Source organism: Spodoptera frugiperda, chromosome 26, assembly GCF_023101765.2.
Source record: "Spodoptera frugiperda isolate SF20-4 chromosome 26, AGI-APGP_CSIRO_Sfru_2.0, whole genome shotgun sequence".
NCBI lineage: Eukaryota > Metazoa > Arthropoda > Insecta > Lepidoptera > Noctuidae > Spodoptera > Spodoptera frugiperda.
The window spans coordinates 3,014,782-3,037,980 of record NC_064237.1 but is presented as its reverse complement, the minus strand read 5'-3'; the positions used below and the strand labels follow the sequence as shown (position 1 = coordinate 3,037,980).

At 35.6% G+C, this 23,199-nt stretch overlaps 2 protein-coding genes across 4 annotated transcripts in view; both read left to right on the top strand.

The window, feature by feature from the left end:
* LOC118263955 (uncharacterized) overlaps positions 1 to 23,199 on the top strand; it is a 288,611-nt gene that overhangs the window by 101,748 nt on the left and 163,664 nt on the right. For all 3 annotated transcript variants that reach the window (XM_050704745.1, XM_050704744.1, XM_050704742.1), the window contains exon 3: positions 15,945 to 16,096. In XM_050704745.1, the coding sequence (XP_050560702.1) occupies positions 15,945 to 16,096 (152 nt within the window). The remainder of the gene's footprint in view (positions 1 to 15,944; positions 16,097 to 23,199) is intronic.
* Positions 1,491 to 9,359, top strand: LOC118263957 (uncharacterized). The gene is made up of 5 exons (XM_035576240.2): positions 1,491 to 1,658; positions 4,539 to 4,661; positions 6,477 to 6,639; positions 8,241 to 8,354; positions 9,056 to 9,359. The coding sequence occupies exons 1-5, from the start codon at positions 1,626 to 1,628 to the stop codon at positions 9,322 to 9,324; spliced, it is 702 nt and encodes a 233-aa protein (XP_035432133.2). The 5' UTR covers positions 1,491 to 1,625; the 3' UTR covers positions 9,325 to 9,359.

Below are 23,199 nucleotides of genomic sequence, written 5' to 3'. Positions count from 1 at the left end.
TCAAATGTACAAGCCGTATACAGTACGTTTTGGAACGAGCACCTGGCTTCACTGACGGACAAACTGACAGACTGACAGACTGACAGACTAATTAAATTATAGATACTTTTAAAATGTATATTGTCTTTATTACATTTTAAAAGTATCTATGGCTTAATTGGAGTAAATGATTTGACTTTGACTTTATATGTAAATTGTACTTAGCATCATAATAGATAAATTGTTTATGTAAAGAAGAGAAGTTTGAATGAATATTCTAATTAAAGTATTAAATATTCTTGGATTTAGTTTACAGCAGAGGGGAGAGAATAACAGAAAGAAAAGATATAACGTAGAATTAGGGCCCCTTAGTGAGTGTACTTGTATAGGTACCTACAATATTATATGTAACGGAAGTTAGTTGACTAAGTTTCCAGTGTTCTAGGTATAATAACATAAATTCTACGAAACTACTAGTATTAGCCTTGTTTGTGCATAACTATATTATATTTCATATTATGTAATGTATTTCCATAACTGTCGTTGTATATAAGTCAAAGATTTTGGTTTCAAAGAATATCTGTTTTATTCTATTTCGGTAAAATAATAAATTAGAGTATATATTCATGTTATATTCTGGAATATTGTATGATAAAAATGAAGATAAAGACAACCAAAAGATTCATCCTTAATTATTGTAACTGTATGTTTACTGTATGTATTTGTAATTAAACGATTGTACAAAATCAAACATCAAAATTTCGACTATTTATTATTTTATTCATTACTCTTTTACAAAGGAACGCTGTGAAAGGTGTAATATGCCTACAATCTGTGGTGTCGTTCCTATTTTGATCGAAACACATTTCAGTATGGACGTATGCAAGCAATAAAATGCGCTTAAATTGTATTTATTTATAAACGTCCATTTCTGAAACCGATCGTAAAGATTCGCACGTTTTGTGTTGCTAGAGTTGATAATTTTCCCAGATTAATGGTAAAGAACAAGATACTTACAAATACCAGGCATTTATTTCAAACTATAATAACTGCAAATTGGTAATTTACACAATGGAAATAATAAATGTTTATAATTATCGAAACTTATACATATATGTAGATATCTAGGTTTTTTAAGGGGGCAAAATTATTCGATGTCTTCTCCCGCAGTAGACGAGGAGAGAGGGAGTGTCAGAGTCTTACAGACTAAAAAACACCCCCTTTTTACTCCTGCTTTTCGATCTGGAGCTTCGGTAAACCCGATGCATCGATCTGGAGATGCGTCTGCAGCTCCAGATATATATTTAGGTAGTTACTAGTATATGGAGAACCATTGGCAACAAATACTAGTTTAGTCTTATATGTTTATCATATATACGTTATCAATAGTTCCAAATTGTAAGCACATTCTCATCATTACGTAAGCACATTCATCCACGAAGATGAACAATGGACTTCATCAAATAAAAGAGAGTAAAACACCTTCACACATCGACGGACCAAATCACAGAGGATTTGAGCGTTGAACGAAGTTCTCTCGCAAAAAAGCCAGTCTTGATTCGCGTGGCGAAATTTCCTCCTTTTTGCTGGCAACACCGCTGCACTGGTGGACTTATTGGTTCGTTTCACGTCAACAGTAAAACGCGATGGCGAGAACACATTTGGCATTCACATTACTGGTATGTAGCATGTAGTATGTATTATGTACTGTTTGTTGAACACGTACCGATTACCGATTTTGTTTTACGGCGCGGCGTCTCGGTTCATGGAATTTTCGTCTTAGTCATCCAATATATCAATTGTATGTCCGACGAGATTTGTTTACGGGCTTACCCTTTATGAATGATGTTTTTTTCTGACGTTTGTGATTGAGGTGTATTTAATAAAATCCCGTCAGTTGTTTTTTAGGATTGGGCTATTGTCTCCCGTATTCGTTTTTTGTATTCATTTGTTTCTAAACTTGGAACCATTTTTTTTTGCCTTTCCTCTTTATAAAAATGTTGCCCCACATTAGGCTTTTCTCCTGTGTTGTGCTTGCATTTCATTTCAACATACAAAAATGACACCCAGACTCGAAACAACAATTTGTGGATCACACAAAGAGTTGCACCGTGCGGGAATCTAACCTGCTACACGCTGCGCGGCCGGTTTGCCCAGCCAACACGCCAACCGCGTAGTCATTAATTAATTTATCACTTGATAGTCTTGTTTAGTTATTTTATAGATATTTTCCCTACGATGAGAATTTGTATCAAATGTTAGTTTCTCATTGATCAATCAGTTGTCTGTCAATTCTAACTTATGACAGATAAAGGAAATAGCTACAAATACCTACAGAAATATTCAATATTTCAATACACACATAAGTGGTTACAATAATTTTGATACTTTCACATACGAATGTTAACAAAACATGGATGAATACAGTATTATGTTGACGTAAGGACAACGAAGTTAATTCGAATATAAGTAAAGTCAACATTATACCCACTTGGGGCCGTAATGTTGTTCGACATTCATAATTTATTTCGATTCCAAATGTCGATATTATAACTCATTTGGAGTTTTTATACGGTTTCTGTATTGTTAGTTCAGCCTGTGGTTTCAGCATACGAGGTTTCTTTCTGATGTCTTGTCGTTGATTTAAAACGGCTTGGTTTATTTTAAAAGCTTAAGTTATGGTTCGGTAGTAAGTTATTGACGATTACTTAGGTACCTCTTCAAATGTTAGACACATATTATAATTACTAAATAAATTATTATGGTTAACGGCTTATTCATGTAACTGTTTGACGAAGACCTCGACTAGTTTCAAGCCATACTAGAGACTCATAATTATACTACTGATCATGAATATGAAACTAGTCGAGTTCCTCGTCAAACAGTTGCGTGAGTAAGCCAATAACCATAATAATTAACTTAGTATGTGGTAATTAAATATATGTGTAATAATTCCCTTATCTATAATTTTTAATGACACAAGCAGTACATCACATGGGTTTTTACCAATTTAACATCGTAGTTACTGTTTTATTTTATCGCGTGTTAGTCAAAGGAGTAATTTTATTGTCACCGTGGGTAAAGGATCACTGTATGTGTGTGTGTGTAATTACCTATGATGGATCACTTTATAATTACACCTTGGCGGGTTTTTGTTCGCCTTCAATTATGAGGTTAGGTTCAAGATGACCTTTTGTTTAACAAAAATTTAATTTGGTTGAAAGGCACGCCAGTTTCTGTTAATTGTTCTTTTCGCCGTGCCTTTTTAACCGACTGCAAAAAAGGAGGTTTTCAGCATAGTATTTTTTTTTGTACATACGAGAAAACTTTTGGTATATTACCTGACTTAAAAAATTGAGGAGATAAAGAAAATAAAAAGCGGTTCTCTATTTTTTTTAAGGTTTTATTGATTTCTTGTTAGTTGCAAAGATTGGGCATCAGCATCGTAAGTTCGCATTTTCTTTTGGTCGGCGATTCGCTGTGTCATGCATAAACATTTTTCGCCTGCAGTGTGTACGAAACAAAAATAATACCACACCATCACACTAATATTATAAATGTGATTGTTTGTTTGAATGCTGGTCCGTCTATCACGCTGAAACTACTGAGCGAACTTTAATGAAATTTGGTATACAGACAAGATTTGAGCTGAATTGGGTGATAGGATACTTTTCATCCCAAAGGAACGCGAGCGAACCCGCTGACAGAAGCTAGTAACTGATATATCTAGAATAACATCTTAAAAGCATTTTTGATACACAAGAATAATTTTTCGTCGTTCGTCTTACAATATTGAAGAAAATTAGAGAATTAATGAAATAAATTGTTCAAGGGATTTGTAAAAATCGTAATACATTCGGTCTCCAGTCGCTTCGCTTTTTATAAATCAGTTGTATTCGATAAGAAATTGATTTGTAAACTTCATTATGTTTCCGCAGCGTATTCAAAGCTTGGCAGAAATATTGGAAATATTTTCATTTCTTTATTATAAATGAAATGCTTCGTTTGCTTAGTGAAATATTTTATTTGGTTAGCAGTGTATCGTTAGTACATTTCTTGTGTAATAAAACGATTTCTGGTTGATTGTTCAACAAATTCAGTAATTGGACATTGTAGTATACATTGTATATGGTAGCACATTAGTTGGCTATTTAAGTATTAATTGCATAACAGAATTAGAACAAGAAAATGTAAAAAAATATGTGGAAGAATTGATTCGGTGATCTGAGGAGCATCGGTTCCTCTAAGGTGGGGAGGGGAGTATTTTTAAAGTGCTGAATAGATACTTTGGAACTTTTACTATACCCTTTTACTATATGCTTTGGTAAAATATTATCATTATCACACTATTATAAATGTGAAAGTTGTTTGGACGTTTGTCCGCCAGTCACGCTGCAACTACTGAACGGATTTTGACTGCTGACTTGGGTGATAGGATTACTTTTTTCCTACGGGAACGCTGGCAAAGCTTCTGGCAGAAATTAGTTTGTAATAATATTCACACTGAAAATTTGGATTTAGTAAATAATTATAGTGATTAAAATTATATATTTCCATAGATTTTAGCAGTACTAGAAGTTTCTCTCGGGGATAACAAAGGGAAACACGCTGTAAACCCTAAAAGGCGGAATGAAATAGTCGAAGAAACATTTTTAGAACAAAAAGATATTTTACTAAATATGGTACGTAATTATTTTGTTTCCATGTTTAATTTCATATTCGATTCAGGAGGATCAACAATTTTAATTATTATAAGGGAGTTAATATTCACAACCGGCTACGTAACAAAAAGTGAGTTTGTGATCGAATCACTACTTAAAATTACTGCAACGTCACGCCTTTTCGCAACGCACATTACGGCATGTATTGTCGCTATACTTTGTACTACCACTTTTCACCATTTGTGTTAAAGTCCCAAGTAATAGGGGGTGAGCCTATTGCCGTATTCTGGGCAGAATTCTAGAGTCCAAACTAGTACTGAAAATTTTTGAAAAAATCGGAAGAAGCCCAGTAATAATTAATTTTTGAACCCGAGACCCTTGTCCGGCAGTCACACTTGCGAACAACGGGGCAGTACTTAATACTACTTAATAACTTGAAAATCACTCTAAAAGACAAAGAATAAAAGACAAACTTTCTAAAAACAGCCATTATTGCCAAAGGCCAAAATGAGCACACAATTACAGCCAAAAATATAGGAAACTTGGAAGGAACATCGATCCCAGTTGAAGAGATCACTTCTAACTTTCGGCTAAATTGGTGATCGGAGTTTTAGCACATCAAACAATTGCTCCGTTCAATGTGCGAACTTCGAAACAAATCAATTATCCGATGCCCGAGGGCTAGGGATCGTGAACTAACCTTGTTAGGTTACTCATACATCATGTAGCTACGGCGTGAGACGTACTTGTATTACATGATACTGATATTCTCAACGTCCACTGAATACCTAGCAAAGTTTGTGGAGCTAAATATTCGATTGTATGTGAGACATTATGCCTAGTTGGGTGATAGAAAGATAGTGACTTTGTAGAAAATGTCAATGTTATGTCTTGTGTTAAAAATATTTTTTTGAACCACGACAGAAAATGACTATGACTATATAATTTGATTTTATTCAACGTAATATTCTTCCTACCTTGTTGGTCAGGTGGTCGCAAGTGTGACTACTGGGTAAGGGGCAGTACAACTGGGCTATTTTCGGGTTTTCGAATTTCGAATTTTCTCTATAGTAACACGGAGTCTTAAATTGTGCCCACTATATGGCAATAAACTCACCCCTATCATATGGGACTTACAACATAACTTGTGAAAAGTGGGTGTACATTGTACAGTGGCATTAGGTGCCACAATGTGTACCTCTGCCTTCCCCTTCGGGGATAAAACGCCTGACGTGACGACGAGAAAAATTTTCTAATTTTTCTTTATTCACTGATTCACCATCTTTACTAACACCAATACTGTTGTCTCTTTTAGAACTAATGACTTATTTCTGTATCCATAAATCCACAACATTTATCTTTATTAATTGCTATTCTTCCGTTTGTAATCTATACATACCATCCACGGTCAAGGCCAAATCTATCATTCGTATACTCTCATTAGCTTTGATGTGATTACGCTTCATTATTTCTAGTAAATTGACGTAACGTCTGTAATTAAGGATCATCAATAATCTATTTATTACATAATGTCTGTTTTGTGTTAGTAATATCTTGGCTTTACTTATCATCTAAATCACTGTCCTTTTCTCTTATAATTGTCACTCTTTACATATTAAAATATTTGTTTTACAACACATGCACAAGCATGAGCAGCTATTATATGGGACTTGTAACACAAATGGTGAAAAGTGGGTGTACATTGTAAAACGGTATTACGTGCCGTAATGTGCACCTCTACCTACCCCTTCGGGGATAAAAGGCGTGACGTTGAAGTTGACTTAAACATAGCTTCTTAAAAATCACAAAATTCTTAAAAATAAATATCAATTGCAGTTAGAATCAAAACTCAAAGAAGTAAGAGACAAAAAGAAGAAAAAGGATGACAATGATTTCCATGTCAATAGCAACAGGACTTTGGAGAACGTTGATGTGAAAGTGAAAGTAAACGGTATCAGCGCTATTGGAGACGCCAATGTGGCACTCAAGTATGGAGTTGGTATGGAGCACGTCATTTTTAATTTTAATTTTTCAAAGGAATGTCGACTTTTACTTAACTTAGCAGACGGAAATCAAAGTCAAAGCATTTATTATCAATCAATTCTTAATTAGGCACTTTTGAAATGTCAAATTGAATTATCCATCAGTCTGTCTGACAGTGAAGCTAGGTGTTCATTTCAAATCACCTGATGGTAGGCAATCGGCATAGGAGTTACAAGTGCATTACTGGCCTTTTAGGGGTTAGGAATTTGTGGCACGATTAAATTGAGCAAAATTGTTTTTTTCTGTTATGATGATATAGGACTTAATCCCTAGTATATTGGGAGCGCAAATCTACGCGAGACACGATGAGTTTTCTATTGTGTCTCTTTTATCATACAAGCGGTTAATGCACAGAACGGTCTCGGTAAGCGTGATGTTAGCAGTGCATCGATCTCAGTATCTCTTCACTCTACCTCTACAAATTCCGTTTCTCGTACAAAGATACATGTATGGTCATAAATAACTTCGTCTGTAGCATCATCGGTCTTTATGAAATGAAGATTTATGAGCGCAGTATGGAAGTAAAATTTCTCAAATAACGCGGTAGGTACTAACATTTTGTTGAATTTTATCTACGCCTTCCTTTTAATATACGCCAAAGTTAAGTCAATTAAAGCAACTCTTCCATAAGTAATGAGTGCTGACAAAGTAATTTAATTAATGACGTAAGCTTTTAATTGCGTTTGGTGTAATACGGAAAGCTCTCGAACATAAAATTAAAACAAGTTCAAATAATTCAGATTTTTCGTGTCGTGGTTTTGGGTGAAAGTTTAATGAATGGTTTTAGGATGGTTTGAGTTTCAAATAAAATATTAGACAATCTTTTGCCGTTGAATAGATTATGTTTGATTTCTATCCTTTTGTTCGAAATGTCAGAAACAAAGGTTTCCTATGACATTAAGGACTTGTTTCACAATGTTTGGATAGCCGCTATGTATTAGGTAACTTTGAATTAATTTGTATGCACTATCTGTCACATAAGTTAATCGGGCACTTATATGAAGGTGGTGAAACAGGCGCTAAATAGCACATTTCATTTTGTATTGTATGTTTTGTTAAATATCGTATTGAAAAACAACCTAATTTTCGATTTTTATCTTATTATATTATTCACGTCAAAAAATCGCCTTGACATAGTTAATCACAATTTATTGTGGCTCGTTAGGTCACTAGCCAGCTGGGGGTTAGTTGAATGGCCCGGAAAATTGTTGTAAATCAAGTGAAACGAAGTGATGAGGTTATCGATATAAAAGACCTTATAAAACTACTTCATTTTGTTCTTGGAATCATGAATTGGAGTATTAAGTAAATAGGTTATTAAAAATAGCGGACCGAAAGAAATGCTAAGATTGTTTTTAAAAGTAGATTATTCATCATCATCATCAGCTGAAAGACGTCCACTGTTAAACAAAGGCCTTCCCCTTAGTCCTCCACGTAAGACCACAAGCCGCCACCTGCATCCACTGGCTCCCTGCGACTCACACGAGTCTGAAAACAAAAGTATTGTAAAGGATTATAATAATTAAAGTGCTTTTAATAAATCACAAACTATTTTAGGTAAAGGATCAATTGATTTGGAGGGTGACGGAATTTTCAACATAGGGAAGGTACGCATGGCTTTGGGCATCGGAGAGACTATCCAAATACCTGGCTTGAACAGCTTGTTCATTGGTAAGATTATTTTTACTTGATTACACACATTAGCCTGGATTTCGTAGAAGAATTCGTATGATGTATTACTTATAATAAATCTTATTTTCCATCACACTGCTTCGAAGAATGAACAGATGCTTTTGTCGTGGCATATAATTATGAATTTTCTATCTGTGATTGGTATTCGCTGGATAAAACAATTACCATCAACTGTGTCACTTTCGTGCTATCCATCTAATCACTTTTGAACTCAGTAATAGAATTAAAAACAATCAAAATCTTCAACAAACTTAATTTTCTAAAGTTCTCCAAGATATCTAGTTAAAACTTTAGTTTTAAGGCTTCCAAAATTAAAGGCAAAATTATTAAAAAATATTGTCTCATTACTTTTTTTAAATGTTCGACAGACTGTGAAACTGATAGGGTTGATGTCATTTTATTTTTAAATTGACAGCCTGAAGTCTTGTCTAAGTTATTTTTTGGTGACAAGGACTAAATAGAAATTAAAATACCAAATAATGTAACAAAGGTTGTCATTATAGGCATAATGAGATTGGAATTCTTTTTCGAACAAAAATTGTTATTTGGTTTTCTATCTCTTATTAATTGGAATTTATAAAATGAAGAGGACGCTATAAGAGACATACAATTTTCACTTTAACATTGATTGATTTTAGATACATTTTACCATAATTATAATAAAACCTTTATTTTCAAAGATGTTGGACACAAAAACCACTCAATCAACACCGTCGTAGCCCCAAACGAAGACGCAGCTAACAATAATACTCGTCGAAGTGAAAATGTAATCACTAATCCTGATCCTGCTTCTAATACGACAATTGGCAATGTACAAGGAAATTTGAACTCTAGTGTAATCGAAAATATAGTTGCAAATGATACATTTCTATCTTTGAAAGCAGCTCCAAGTAAGAGTACACTTGTTACTTCGGCAACTGTAGCTAAAGTTAGTAAAGATGGTGTTTAGTTTTTATTCAGTGGTAATAAAGAATTATTTGAGAAGGTTGTGTATATTTTTTATGATATTGTGTCATTTATATTTAAAGTCGTGGTGGCGCAGAGGTTTAAGATGCCCGCTTCCCCTTCCATTCCCGCATGAGAGTGCAAAACCTACCAATGGCAAGTACCAAAGTGACTTTTTCCGAGTTATATGTACTTTCTAAGATTATTTAGACACCACTGACAAACGGCGAAGGTAAACATCATGAGGAAACCTGGGCTTATAATTTCTAATAATAAGTTTTAAATCGCCAACCCACATTGAGCAAGCATGGTGATTAATGCTCAGATCTACTTTATGTGAGAAGAGGCTTTGGTCAGCAGTGGCTACTTATAAGACTGATAATGATGTTGATGTATATTCGATGAAGATATAACTTAGACGTAAACGTAAAAATCTCACACTAGTCCCGCTGTATTATCTGCTACAGAAACACTAATATGATAGTTATTATCATTACATCCGAATGAGCACTAAGACCACAATTCGCTGTATTACATAAAGAAAAACGTCCCCAATCATTACTTATCTTTTCCTTTTCTTGACTAAATTAAGTCAGACCGAAAGATCTATAATTTTCTGATAAAGATGAGTAATGGTTCCTAATTGTAGACACTTAATATTACAATAGCAATCGGTATTTGAACAGCTAATGATTCTGTATGTAGGCGTAATGGTATGTTTTCATTGGTGATACTTCATTATCTTGGCACGTGTAATATGTATGAAAAGACTGAGGCATATGACATACGGCCTTTCTGATAGGTGAAATTACTTAGTAAGGTAAATCTCCCGATTACGGTGAACCAATCTGTTTATTTAGACTAGTCCACTACGCAGGAGATATTATAGTTGACAAGTGTATGCGCAAACACAGGTGCTCTTTCTGTCCCTTCAGTCTTTAAGCCTGGTCGGCAGACGACACCGGAGAGGTCAGATGCAGGACCAACGGCTTTACGTGCTTTCCAAGGCACAGTGGTGAAATTAAATGATTGAACTAAATTAAATAACTTAGTATTGATTGTATAAGAACTAAGTAAGTCGTATTTGTTAATGGTAAGTCTAATAATGGATTTATACTTTTACTTTTTGAAAAAGTAAAAGTATAAATAAGTAGGTAAGTCTTAACGGGATTTAAGTTTTTAAGAATATGATAAAGTAAATTAATTATTCATACCTATTATCAACAATGTAAAAATCATATATTATCTTAAAGAAACAGAATTCAATGATGATAACTAAAAACTTTTACTGTAGAAATATCTATATATTAATACGTGAAGCAAAAACTTTGTAACTGTTTTTACGAAAATTGCGCGGACGTAGGAGCATAAAATTTGGTACACTTGTAGTTTATGTGTAGGAGAATTGCAGGACGTTAATATTCTTCAAAAATAATGCTTATAAAATACATTAACATCACCCTATATTAATGGGTCTATCAAATCTAAGACTTTAAACTATCTTTCTTCTCTTCCCTCTACCGACCACCCACCATTCTTCTTCAATCAACTCACAGCTTGTGATGTTAGAAAGAGCGTACTATCCATCAGTTCCAATGCAGTAGGGAGTGACAGTGTCAGCCGTAAGATGATACTCCCTGTCTTGGATGAAATCCTTCCTGTCATCTGTCATATCCTTAATTATTCCTTATCCAGTTGCGTTTTCCTTCTGCTTGGAAGGAGGCGCAAATCACACCGCTCCCCAAAAACCAAATCCTGAATCCTTTCCCGACTATCGTCCTATTTCCATATTACCTTTCCTTTCCAAGGTCCTAGAACGACTCATTTATAACCAGCTTAGTGCTTTCCTCACCAAACACCGTCTCCTTAATCCCTACCAATCTGGATTTCGTCCGGGACATAGTACCACTACGGCTCTAGTCCACATTACCGACGACATACGATCCGGTATTGAAAATGGCAATCTCACTCTCCTTACCTTGCTAGATTTTAGCAACGCCTTCAATACCGTTGATTTCGACATACTGCTTGGAATACTGAGCTCTCTCAACATATCTCCAACTGTGATTGATTTCTTTCGTAGTTACCTGTGTGGCCGCCGGCAGCGTGTTGCCGTTGAGGGTTCATACTCTTCCTGGTCTGACACGGCTGCTGGCGTACCGCAGGGGGGCGTTCTTTCTCCTTTACTCTTCGCAATTTTTATAAATTCCATCTCTAGTGAACTTCTCTCTTCCTACCACCTGTATGCCGACGACCTGCAAATTTACTCTCAGGCACCTCCCAACGAATTCTCCGAAGCGGTCAAGATGGTGAACACCGACTTGGCTCGAATATCGGAATGGAGTACGGCCTACGGTTTAAAGGTAAACCCCACGAAGACCCAGGTCATTGTTGTCGGTAGCCCTCGTCTACGATGCAAAATCACGTGGACACAGATCCCACCCGTAGTCTTCAACGGTACTACAATACCATACAGTGACACGGTGAAAGACTTGGGTATTGTTTTGGACCGTGACTTTTCCTGGGGACCTCAACTGGGACAAGTCTGCCGGAAAACGTTTGCATCGGCGAAGTCTTTGCGTAGACTTCGAAACTTTCTTCCGACTGCTACTAAAATTGCGCTAGCTCAATCACTTCTCCTTCCCATTCTCGATTATGCCGACGTCAGCTATCCGGATCTTACAGAAGCACAGTTAGATAAACTTGAGCGACTCCAAAATTTCTGAATATCGCGCGAAACTCAAGTGGCTGCCGATCCGCCTTCGCCGGAATACACATATCTTATCTCTTTTATACAATATACTGTTCAATCCTACTACCCCCCATTACCTCAAAGAACGTTTTAAGTTCTTCCATGACACACATTCTAGACCAGTACGGTCATCGGAGGAATTGAAGCTTGAGATGCCCCAGCATGCGAGCAGAGCCTTCGACCGATCGTTTACGGTTCTGGCTGTGCGACTCTGGAATGCTCTGCCGCTTACAGTCAGACAAGCACAGTCCCTCGCGTCGTTTAAGGTGCTCGTGAAGGAACATTACCTCTCCACGCTGTAGTTCACTATTTTTCCTCGTTATTGTTTTTATTTTTACTTACTTTCACTTATTCTGTCATTTATATCATTATTATTATTTATTTTTTTTGTATTTATGTATGTATGTATATATATATATATATATATATATGTATGCTTATGTATGTATACGTATGCATGTATGTATGTAATTATATATTCTATGTAAGTAACACACCTACACCTAGAACCACCTCCACTACCACTCAACAGCTCCTTCCACCCAAAGGTTGCCTGGAAGAGATCGCTATAAGCGATAAGGCCGCCTTTGTGCACTTTCATCCTATAAGATGTTACTTATGCTTAATTTATTTTAAGGTGTACAATAAAGGTTATTTATTATTATTATGTCTGTTCTTTACATAATCTCGGGACCACAGGGTCCCGGACCTTTGGAAGGCGTACGAGGGGCCGAAGCCAACTCGCAGAGGCCCGTTGAACAATTTTGATCTAAATGTAATGGGACATCAGCCGGCGATTATCCCTGTATGCACTATGGAAGTACACCAAAGGACAATCCCCGGTTGATGCAGGACTATTGTGAGATATGGTAAAAGGAAATGATAGGGATATGGGTGTGGGTGGCTGTGGAATAGTTAACCGGTTAACTATGGGGACTATGGCCCCTGCCCCTGACCAATATTGAAAAATATATTATTATTAAATCAATAAATAAAACATTACACACACTACCATGCATAGTATCGTATTTGACAAAACGTCAAAATTGACAGACATTGCGATGATATTCTCACGTCTCATATGAAAAGAGGTTTCTAATTGAAGGAGGTTTGGTTATTCATGATGCGCCGGAATATTAAATTGAATTTAATATATTCCGGCGTATACAAAACTAATAGCAATTCGTTAAATACAAATTATCCTTGAACGTATGTTAAGTGGTATTGTAAATTAAATCGTATATGGTCGAATTTCGACCACTAGGCGACCACTAGTATATGCAAATAGAAGAAAAGAAACAACACGTGCCGTCAGATTGAGAGACGCGACGTGAGTGTCTTGCCATTTGACAACCGACACGTTTGCACGACTTTTCTGTCTGACGTTTTTGTAAATCATGAACTAGGAACTCAAATTCCCACAGAGATTTATTTGACATTATTTAGAGGTGATCTGTCTTTCGATTCCCGCGGGGATAAGGAAAAGTTTTTTTCACCTGTTTTGTTATAAGTCTTATCTATGGGTGGGTCCAAACTTCTTAATCTTGCCTTCAAGTTTCTTACTCCATTTCACTCGAAACAAAAACTCACGATGATCACAGTTAAGCCCAAGAAACAGATTTGTTAAAGTTACAAAACATTACCTACGTTGAGTTTTAAGCACCAAACGATTTATAAGGAAACCAAGTATCAACCTATTTTTCTCAGTATCCACATTGAACCAAAAAAGTTTAAGTGAAAAAAAATATCTTTCTTTAGAGCGATATTATAAATGAAGAAAAGCCGGAAAATGTATGAATTAAATTACTCGTACTCTAAACTTGATATCAGTGTAAATGATGTCATATTCTTTCACATTTCTGTAAGCGTGAACTCTCGAATTCTATTGGACGATGCGGACGAAGTGTTTGGCGCGAAATGAGCACCGTTTCCCGCAGGCGGCTTCTCTAAGCGCCATCTTGCATTATGATGTCAAAGACACGGGTACAAGGAACGAGGTTGTTAAAAGGAGAATGTATTGACTTTGTAAGTTTAGAATTTATTACATGGGTTATTACATCGTATTATGACATGCTATTTTCAATTTTGGAAGATAATAAAAACTGTTTAATTGAAGAGAGCCTATTATAGTTTTTACCTAAAGGAATTTGTTTAAAAATAGGTATTTAGATCATTTTCCTAAGTTGTGACCAGCCATGGAGGGTTTGGCAGTAGCATTCTCAAACTTTCGGTTAACTATAAGCATAGGGATAGTAAAAATGCTCCTCTTCAAACTGGAAATACCTCTGTGCAGCGGTTAATGACTGCACGGTTGCTGGGCGCGGTGGCTGAACACGCGTTACCAAGCGTCAACGGATCCGCGTCGAACAAAAAAAGAATCATGTTAATCGGTACATAAACCTCCACCTAATCGGTGTACTTGCATAGAAAAATAAAGAACATATTAGCTGAATTGAGAACCTCCTCCTTTTTGGGAAGTCGGTTAAGAAACCAAAAACTTTAAATAAAGATACATCTGCATTTCACTCGCAATCTTCAAAGTACCAGGTTGTTTTCACTTTCTTTGTGGCTGATATCCGGGGTGAATGTCAAGGTGCAAACTATCCGCAGAGGTTACGTAAACAAAATGGCGACATGTGTGTGTGTGTGTGTGTGTGACTGTCGACTATAATCTGCAACCGCGGCTTTGCGTGTCATGTTCCTTGTTTCATATAATTTTTATGTGACATGATTTTTTCGTTCATTTTCGGGTTTATTTTTGTTTTTCTGCTGTCTGTTGGTTAAATTGTTATTTGTACGTAGCTAAGAATGTTTTTATTTGTTCGTTACATTCGATGTAATATTTTTTTGGGAAGTAATGCCATTTTTATTTGCTGAAAACATGTTAAAAACATGTCTAATTTTCACTTCAGACCTCGTGTATGCGAGTATATGAGACACAATAGAAAACACACTGTGTCTCGCGTAGATCTACTTTTGCCATACCAGGGGTTAATTGTAAGATAAATTTACGTTTGCCAATCAATGCATTTTATATCAACACTTTTAAAAATATAAGTTAATCGAACAAAATTACTTTTGAATAATGGAAAACTATTTTAATTCCATTTTCATAGCCATTTCCCGCACAGATTACAAATTACGAATAGTGGATCCAGTAGGGAAATCTAAATTTCAATTGGAACATAATATTGGATTCCCAACTGTTGGAATGGCAGTTCACAAGTTCCTGGCAGACTGTTTGGGCAAAATCGAGCATGTCGTTTTTGTAGGACTCTGGTTCAATTTATATCTGCTGCCAGCACCACTGGTTAGTTAAAAACTTTGGTCAGTTAGTTCTACCTATGTTTTGTAGCGGAATTTTCAGTACTTAGGTAAGCTACTTCTTGATACTTTTTTTAATCAGGATGGATATGTGAACAGTAAATAAAAAGTAAAAGAAAAAAAATTACATGTCAATAGGCTCATCCCCTATTACATGGGACTTATAACACAAATGGTGAAGAGTGGGTGTACATTGTTTAGCGGCATTACGTGCTGTTATGTGCACCGTTGCCTACCATTTCGGGGATAAAAGGTGTGACGTTACGTGTAAAAAGTAGTGCAGTACTTAATAATTATTTTTGATTTAGTTTAATAATTAAGACTTTGACTGCCAACCAATATCTGTTGTAGGAAAATCCTCCGCTGGCGCGGGTTAATGGGTTAATTGTTGAACTGTATTAAGTATAAAATGTACTGATGATCTTAATTATACTGTTGGTACCGATGACAGTGATAAGAGGATATGCATGATTGCAATATGACCTTGATCAGGTATTTTTATTAAGTATGTATCATTATGACTGAAAACGTGTATTTTTTGTTTCCAGTGCGGCGGCGGCAGCGGCGGCGGCGGCGGAGGCGCTGGGCGGGGGAGGACGACGCGCCCCCCCTCCCCTGCTGCGCTCGCGCACGCTGCCCGCCATCATCGCCCCTGGCTTCTCTATCCTACACGCTCAAATCGACCCACAACGAACTAATGGTAAGTCTTTTAAATAAAAGCGGTACTAACTACATTATGATATTTTATCAATTGATCATAATAATTATATTTCTAGGTATTGTAAGATTCTTGAATATAGAGGAAACTAAAGAACCATGGTCGTATCATTTGGAGTTACATTTTACCTGGCAAACTCAATAAGTGTCTAAAAACGCCAACTGCCGCACTCAGAGAAATTTACTGATAACTTAAACTGTTCCTTAGTAACGACTCTGTCCTTAACAATTGTTTTCGGAACAACAATTTAAGTAACCATTAAATTACTCTGAGTACGACGGTAACTATCTATGTATCTAATCAGTATACATTTTTCATACGATGCATAGTGTAGCATCGTGTTGACAGCTTTTTAGCACGGATTTGATAGTAATTATCAACATGCAAGCAATCATGATGATGGACAATTATCGGCACGTAAAACATTCTTCAGTTCCTATTCAATGCAGTAGTTTACGATAACATAAAAAAGCTTTGCAATCAACGAATGTTTTATGGTTTTTTATATAACATTATGAAGGCTGTAAACTGAAACTGTAATCGTGCGATTACAATCTTCAAACTTATTTAGCGTTGTGACAAAATTATACCCAACATTTTATGGCTCTATGAAAAATATTTCATTTTTATAATGATTGCATTTCCTGCTTTAGAAGTAAAACAAAAAATACAGTTTTGCTACCAATCTAGTTCTATAATGTACTAAAATTTTATCGACATGTTTTTGTGGTCGGTAATACTCGTACCTTTAGCTGTTTTCCGAATGATTGGAATTTCCGACTAACGGGCAAATCGGCATGTTTCCTCGGGCGGAAATAAATTGTTTGCAATTTACGATTTCGATTTATTTCTCTAATGCAATATGACAAAACAATACAATGGAAATGCCATTGATCGTATTGATTCGATTGATGTTTTTCATTTCGTTTTGCTATTTTTCTACCAAATTGTTTAAGATTTTCTCAGCGTCTTACACGTACATAATCACGAAATAAAACAAACCAAATATTTGGTACAATATATAGAAACAAAAGGAAGATAAATTGAAACTGTCAAGACGCTTGCTTTTTTCCAAGCTTTTTAAAACTGCGTCCATATTCCTGTTGTAAATAACTCCTTTGAGGTTTTCTACCTTTATTTTTTGTGGTAGTACGATAGTACTTACCTGTACAAACAAATGAACTCGATTTTTATCCGTGAAGTAGCCTTTTCTTTAAGAATTTTCTTTTTCACTCAAAAGTGTGGTCTTTGGAGTTAGTGTTGAATATTTTCTTCTTTCGTTTTTAAACTGCAAAGTGAAATGCAGACGCATTTTGAGTTGTTCTATCTTGTCTTTAAAAGTGTTTAGTTTAAATGTACATCTTAATTTAAAAATGTCGCAAGGAACCTTATTTTCTTCTCAGTGCAAACTGCATCGTTTTGGTCTATAAGTTTGTTTGTATTTTTTTTCAGAAATTAGATAGTACTGCCGTTGGTTTTTGCTAATATGTAATTATTATTTGTTAGACATTGCCTAGACTTAATGAATTAAAAGCTTTTATTTGCTGTTAAATGCAAAATTAAATAACGGGTTGTTGGGGAATCGGGGTTTGGGAATATTGGGAAGGGGGTAATTGTTTCACGTCAGTTTTCTGTGAGGTTGTGGCATGAGTTCGGTCGAGCCGTCCCATTCGTGCCGAAGCATGGCTTTCCCATACTTAAAATGGCTCTCCCACACTTTTGTTAGTTCCTTCACCTCTCATAAATTTAACTTATAAGTTCTTGTCTAATAACCTACCCACGAAGGTAAACATCGTATACAGGCCTCGGAGCCTATAAAACAGTAATAAGTGGGGGTCGTGACCAGGCCCCATTAAATAGCTAGGTTATGTATTTAGAGCTCGTTAACCTCTTATCTTTTGATGATAATAAGAAGAATTCATCAGTAAGAGACAGTAAGAACATTAGATAAAGGATTATTTTTTGTTTTTTTTTTTAACGTTGCCCCACCCTAGTATTTTCTCCTGTGTCGTGGGTGCGTTTACAAACATACAAGTTCACATGCACATGACACCCAGACCCGAAACAACAATTTGTGGATCGCACAAAGAATTGCTCCGTGCGGGAATCGAACCCGCTACCCGTTGCGCGGCAGCCAATTGCCCAGCCACCGCACCAACCGTGCAGTGCAGATTGTTTCGGTAAATTAACCATTTTAACAGTAAAATTGAAAAAGAATTTACAATAACTCACACCTTATAAATGTAAGAATGGGAGGGTGTTGTTGTTAGAGTAAAAGAGACCCAATGTAGCATAAGTTTTAAGTTTAAAATACCTTATTTAATAACCAACTAAAAAAGGAATGCGAATTCCTACAGCGTAGTTTGAGCGAGCAACCGTTAAGGCTGCAAAGTGAACTCCTTTGCTCTGAAGTAATTTAATTAGACGAAAAGTGAAACAAAAAGTGGAGCACTTTTTAACTTTTCTCGTTAGCAAACTGTATCGTGTCACCGGCGCCGTGTCTTTTAATCCTTTTTTATTTTATTATATGTCTTTTAACTTTTTCAAATGTGTTGAGTTCCATGTTTTTTCTTCAAATTCGTGATGTATTATAAAATTTAAATTTAAGCTTTGCAATCGCCAATTTATGGAAATGGTTTTAAACAATGTATTTTTTTCACTTTTCCGTTAAATCATGGCAAACTATGGTAGGTAATAAATGGCAAGTTATGATTTTAAATTCAAATTACCAGTTAGTTACGAAAAAAGGTTTATTTTTCATAGTTAAGTACTTGCAATTTCATAATATTCAACATTAACATAGAGTTACGCCTTCGTGATGAAATTAACGAGCATGCACATAGCAAATTCTTCCCTTATACTGTACGACTGCAAATCCACCATATTTCATGGCAGAACCTGCATAGAAATTGCCGCATTGCCGCATATTTACTGCCTGAAAGAGTGGCTATTATACCTGAAAACGTCCCAAGTTAAAAATAACCCTAGTGCTTCCTTACCAGTTAATGTGAGTTTGTAAAATTCCATTAAAGTTCGCGTGATTCACAATAGTTTCTCTAAAGCCCAGCCGGTGCATTTCCACAACACGCCATGTTTGGAGCTGTCGTTGAAAAAAAGCTATCTTTCAACAAAGCGTGTGAAGGTTGATTATCGTAGAACAAAGATAACAAGACTCTTTAGGAAGAATTATTTGAATTTAAAATTGGAAGCTACTGTTTTTGTTTTCATTTAAGCTGTTGTTTTTGTGCACTGCCAGTAATAATTATGTAGGTAGTTGAGTTTGTAAGTTGTAACCTCTTTTCATGCAATTTACTAAAGAGGTACAATAACCTTTTTGTATTTTATCTGTATTACAAAGGTAATTTCATAAGGTGTTAACAATTTAAGTGAAAAGTGTTCGCGTGTCAGTATAAAGTGTTTTTGCTAAGTTCAGGTCTTAAGTTTTCACCATAAAATTAGTGATTCATAAAGGCGTCCTCAGCGTAGCTGGCAAGTTATTAATATTTAAATATGGCTGATCTTGTTGAGTGCAAAGTTTGCTTAGAAACAAGTTCGGCGTCCTTGTAAACAACGTGAAATAATGACGACCCGGTCTCGGTGGGTCTAAGTAGCACTACTTAGCTAGGTCCCTTAGGCTTTTTATCATCATGTTGTAGCATCAACATTAACAATGATTAATCGTCTAAATGTTTAAAGCATGTTTCGAACCAATTCTACAGTTCAATTCACTGGACATGTATAGAGTTGTATATTATTTCGTGATCCCAAATCTTTGCTTGAGCCTGACGGTAGTTTCTTCAAAACTTTCTATCAATAATAACTGAATATTACGAATAATATTACAAGCAGCTAACATTTATATTCTGCGTCTACAGGTTACATTATCATTATCGAGTGTTATACCTACTTGTTTGAGATTCCGGTATAAGATTCATCAAATAAACAGCCAAACAATATTAATCAATCCAATAGATTTTCGACTTAACACCACACTAATAAAGTTGGATTTACAACACATAACAAATCCCTCTATCATGTCAAAGCTACATAATCTAGTCAATGAAAGGCATACAATTCCAAGTAATAATATCTTGTATCCACTAACGTACCAATTGAGTGGTATTGCTGATAGGAAACACAATTTGTCCAATAATGTTAGTAATCATATATTCAATACATATTCTGATATTATTGTAATGCTATGTGGCCCGATCGGATCTTGTATTTTGGCAGAGAAAGACAGTTTATTAGGAAAAAGTAGCATACGTATCGGGGGCAAACGAACAGAATATATATATTTGCAGCTGTTGTTAACCCGCCCATGGACAGGTGCCTAACATTTGTGCACATTCGGCTTTTTGCTACAGGCTTCCTGCAGGCTTTCTGTAAAACTGTACAGAATAAGACAGATCCGTCTGATCATTTTAAAATGTTATTGTTAAGGCCCAGAAGGAGATGGCGGGATGAACTCGATGCCTATGAAAAGGATTGGCCACAGAAAGCTCTGTATAGAGAGGAGTGGAAGGAGGGTAGGGAGGCCTTTGCCCTGCAGTGGGACGATCACGGCTGAAAATAAATAAATAATATTTTTTTTAAACTGAAATGGTCACTAACACTATTATTATCAGTTAATCCGTGAACATGGGGCTTGCAACAGTGCCGAAATATCGGAAACTCGATAAAATAAATAAACATGGTAAATATCCCGTTATAAGTTCTAATAATAGTGTAAATAATAATTGCTTGAACCCAGCATAAACATTCCATAAATGTCTCATCAAACAGAAAAGCGAAGCCTTAGCCAGTGGTGCGTTTGCTGTTGTTCAGCGAAGATGGGCCGGCGGCAGCATCACCCAACACGCCGAATCATTCGGTAATTCAAGGTTATAGGGCGGGGCTAGAGACTAGGTGCAAACAAACATTAACTTAGTGGTGGTCAGGCGCATGTGACCACCATTGTACATAGTATCGCACCATTCAAACCAGCCCATCCATGTCAAAGCATGGCGCTCCCGTATGAAAAAATAGAAATGAATACTAGTTAAAAATATTGTCCCTGTCGAATCAATGTTAATTTATTACGTGACTAAGTACCAACTTTGTCTCTTGTTGCCATGGAAAGCACTGGTTTAAAATAACATCATTGTAATCGTACCGTAAATCATTTTCTGACAATGTCCCATAAAAAGTTTGATCTAATTACTTTATTCTTAAGTAACAAAATTACGTTTTCTATTTACAAAAAGTTATTTTGATTGACTTTGATACTTTCTTTGGGATCAGATGTAAGTTGTAAAACTTTGTCATAATATTATTAAGTACAGACCAGACAGCCAACATAGTAATTATGATATTAAGCTAAGTTTAACTTTTAAACATCTAACTTTTTTCTATATTACAATTTACAATGAATTTAAAATATCTTAAAAGGTAATAAACCTTGTAAGATATTTTAAATACCTTGTGTAAATAACATTTGGTCCCTTGATTTACCTTCTTTTTTTATAAGCGTGTTTACCTGTTTTTGATACTCCTCCATGAAAAACCTTTCCTTAGATATACCATAAAAAATATCACATAGCACCTAGACTTTCAGCCTGAACAGAATCTACGAAAAAAAAAATTGAACGTCCACTAACTAAAGTTCAAAGAAAAAATTTTTCGGCTTCAAATAAAGTAATTATGAATTCTGCAAAAGTTCCTTTCAAAGCAACTAAAAGTCACAAATTGAAAGATCTCGACCGTAACCCGAAAAAAAGAAGAATTCGTTCCTCTATTTAGGTAAGAGGAAAAAGTTTTTCACGGAAACATGCCAAAGTACTGTAAAAGGGATTTTATTGAGTTTCTTGGTAGCTTTGATAGAGTCACTGTATGAAACTAAAATATATAAATCGGTTTTTATATATTGAGAGATCATGAAAAAGATCCGCGATTAGTTTTGAGTTACCTTTAGTCACAGTTATAAGATACGATCGTAATGTTAGGGTGGTTTTCTACCAGAGATGTGCTATGTAGATGTAATAGCTAAACTGTGAATGCGTTTCCACTGATACTAAGCTATGTATGCGATTATGCAATGTATCGATAGTATGGAAACCATATAAAGTACACATCCATAGCACGCATTCATGGCACGCATCATTCCATATATGTATAAAACTCAGTTTAGCTGAGTTCGTTTCCACCAGTGCTAAGTTATGTTTTCCAATGAATATAATTGGTGGAAGCCAAATGCATCCACAGCAACTTAGCATAGTACATCCCTGGTGGATAAGCACCCGTAAGACTTTAGCACCTAATTAAATTTTAGACAAATTAATTAAGTTTTTTACATAATGTGAGCGACACGTCTACCGGTTCACTATTAAGTTGGTAGTAGATATTAATTTTACAGTAATTTCCGGGCCATTTTGAGTTACCATATTAATTCAATAGAACCTGGACGCGGTTACACTAATGTATACCAATTAAGACCTTATTGTCTACTAGCAAGTCTTATTATTGTGTAGTGCTGAAAATGGGTTCGCTCAGCTAGGATTCCTCGTTCCTAATTAAAGCCATAATTTAGAAGGTATTAGGAATAACCTTAATTAACTTGTGAATTAGTTTTTATGATCATTGCTTTCGTATGTATTGTCTTAGAAGCCATGAAAATAATACGACGCAAGCAAGATTACCTAAACATTACTTTTGAAGCAATTTCAAGTTTCATGGGCTATTGAAATTACTAATTTGCATTACTTCTATTCCATCTTAGACCTGAGATTACGCTATTATTTGTATTGGAATAATCTGGATTCTAGACTAAGACTTGATGATTATATTAAAATTTTCATTTTTGTGGGATCTTCATGGAGAGCTGCCAAATTATTAAGATAGACGTTCGTCTATTTTGTTTCATATTAAAAAATCTTGGCTACTCTTTAGAATGCTGTTCGATGCAATTAATATCACATAAACTGATTCATAAATTGTTGAGTCATAAGAAAAATCCAGGATTTTCACAAAGACTGTTGACAAAAGTCGTGGTGATCCGGAGGTTTAAAACGCCCGCTTCTCATACTGTATGAGATGGCGGGTTTGAA

Bases quoted from the DNA above. Each gene is read 5' to 3' on its own strand.
- LOC118263957 (XM_035576240.2), top strand. From the start codon at position 1,626: ATGGCGAGAACACATTTGGCATTCACATTACTG. The intron at 4,662-6,476 runs GTACGTAATTAT...TATCAATTGCAG, and splicing joins AAGATATTTTACTAAATATG to TTAGAATCAAAACTCAAAGA. The intron at 6,640-8,240 runs GTATGGAGCACG...AAACTATTTTAG, and splicing joins GGCACTCAAGTATGGAGTTG to GTAAAGGATCAATTGATTTG.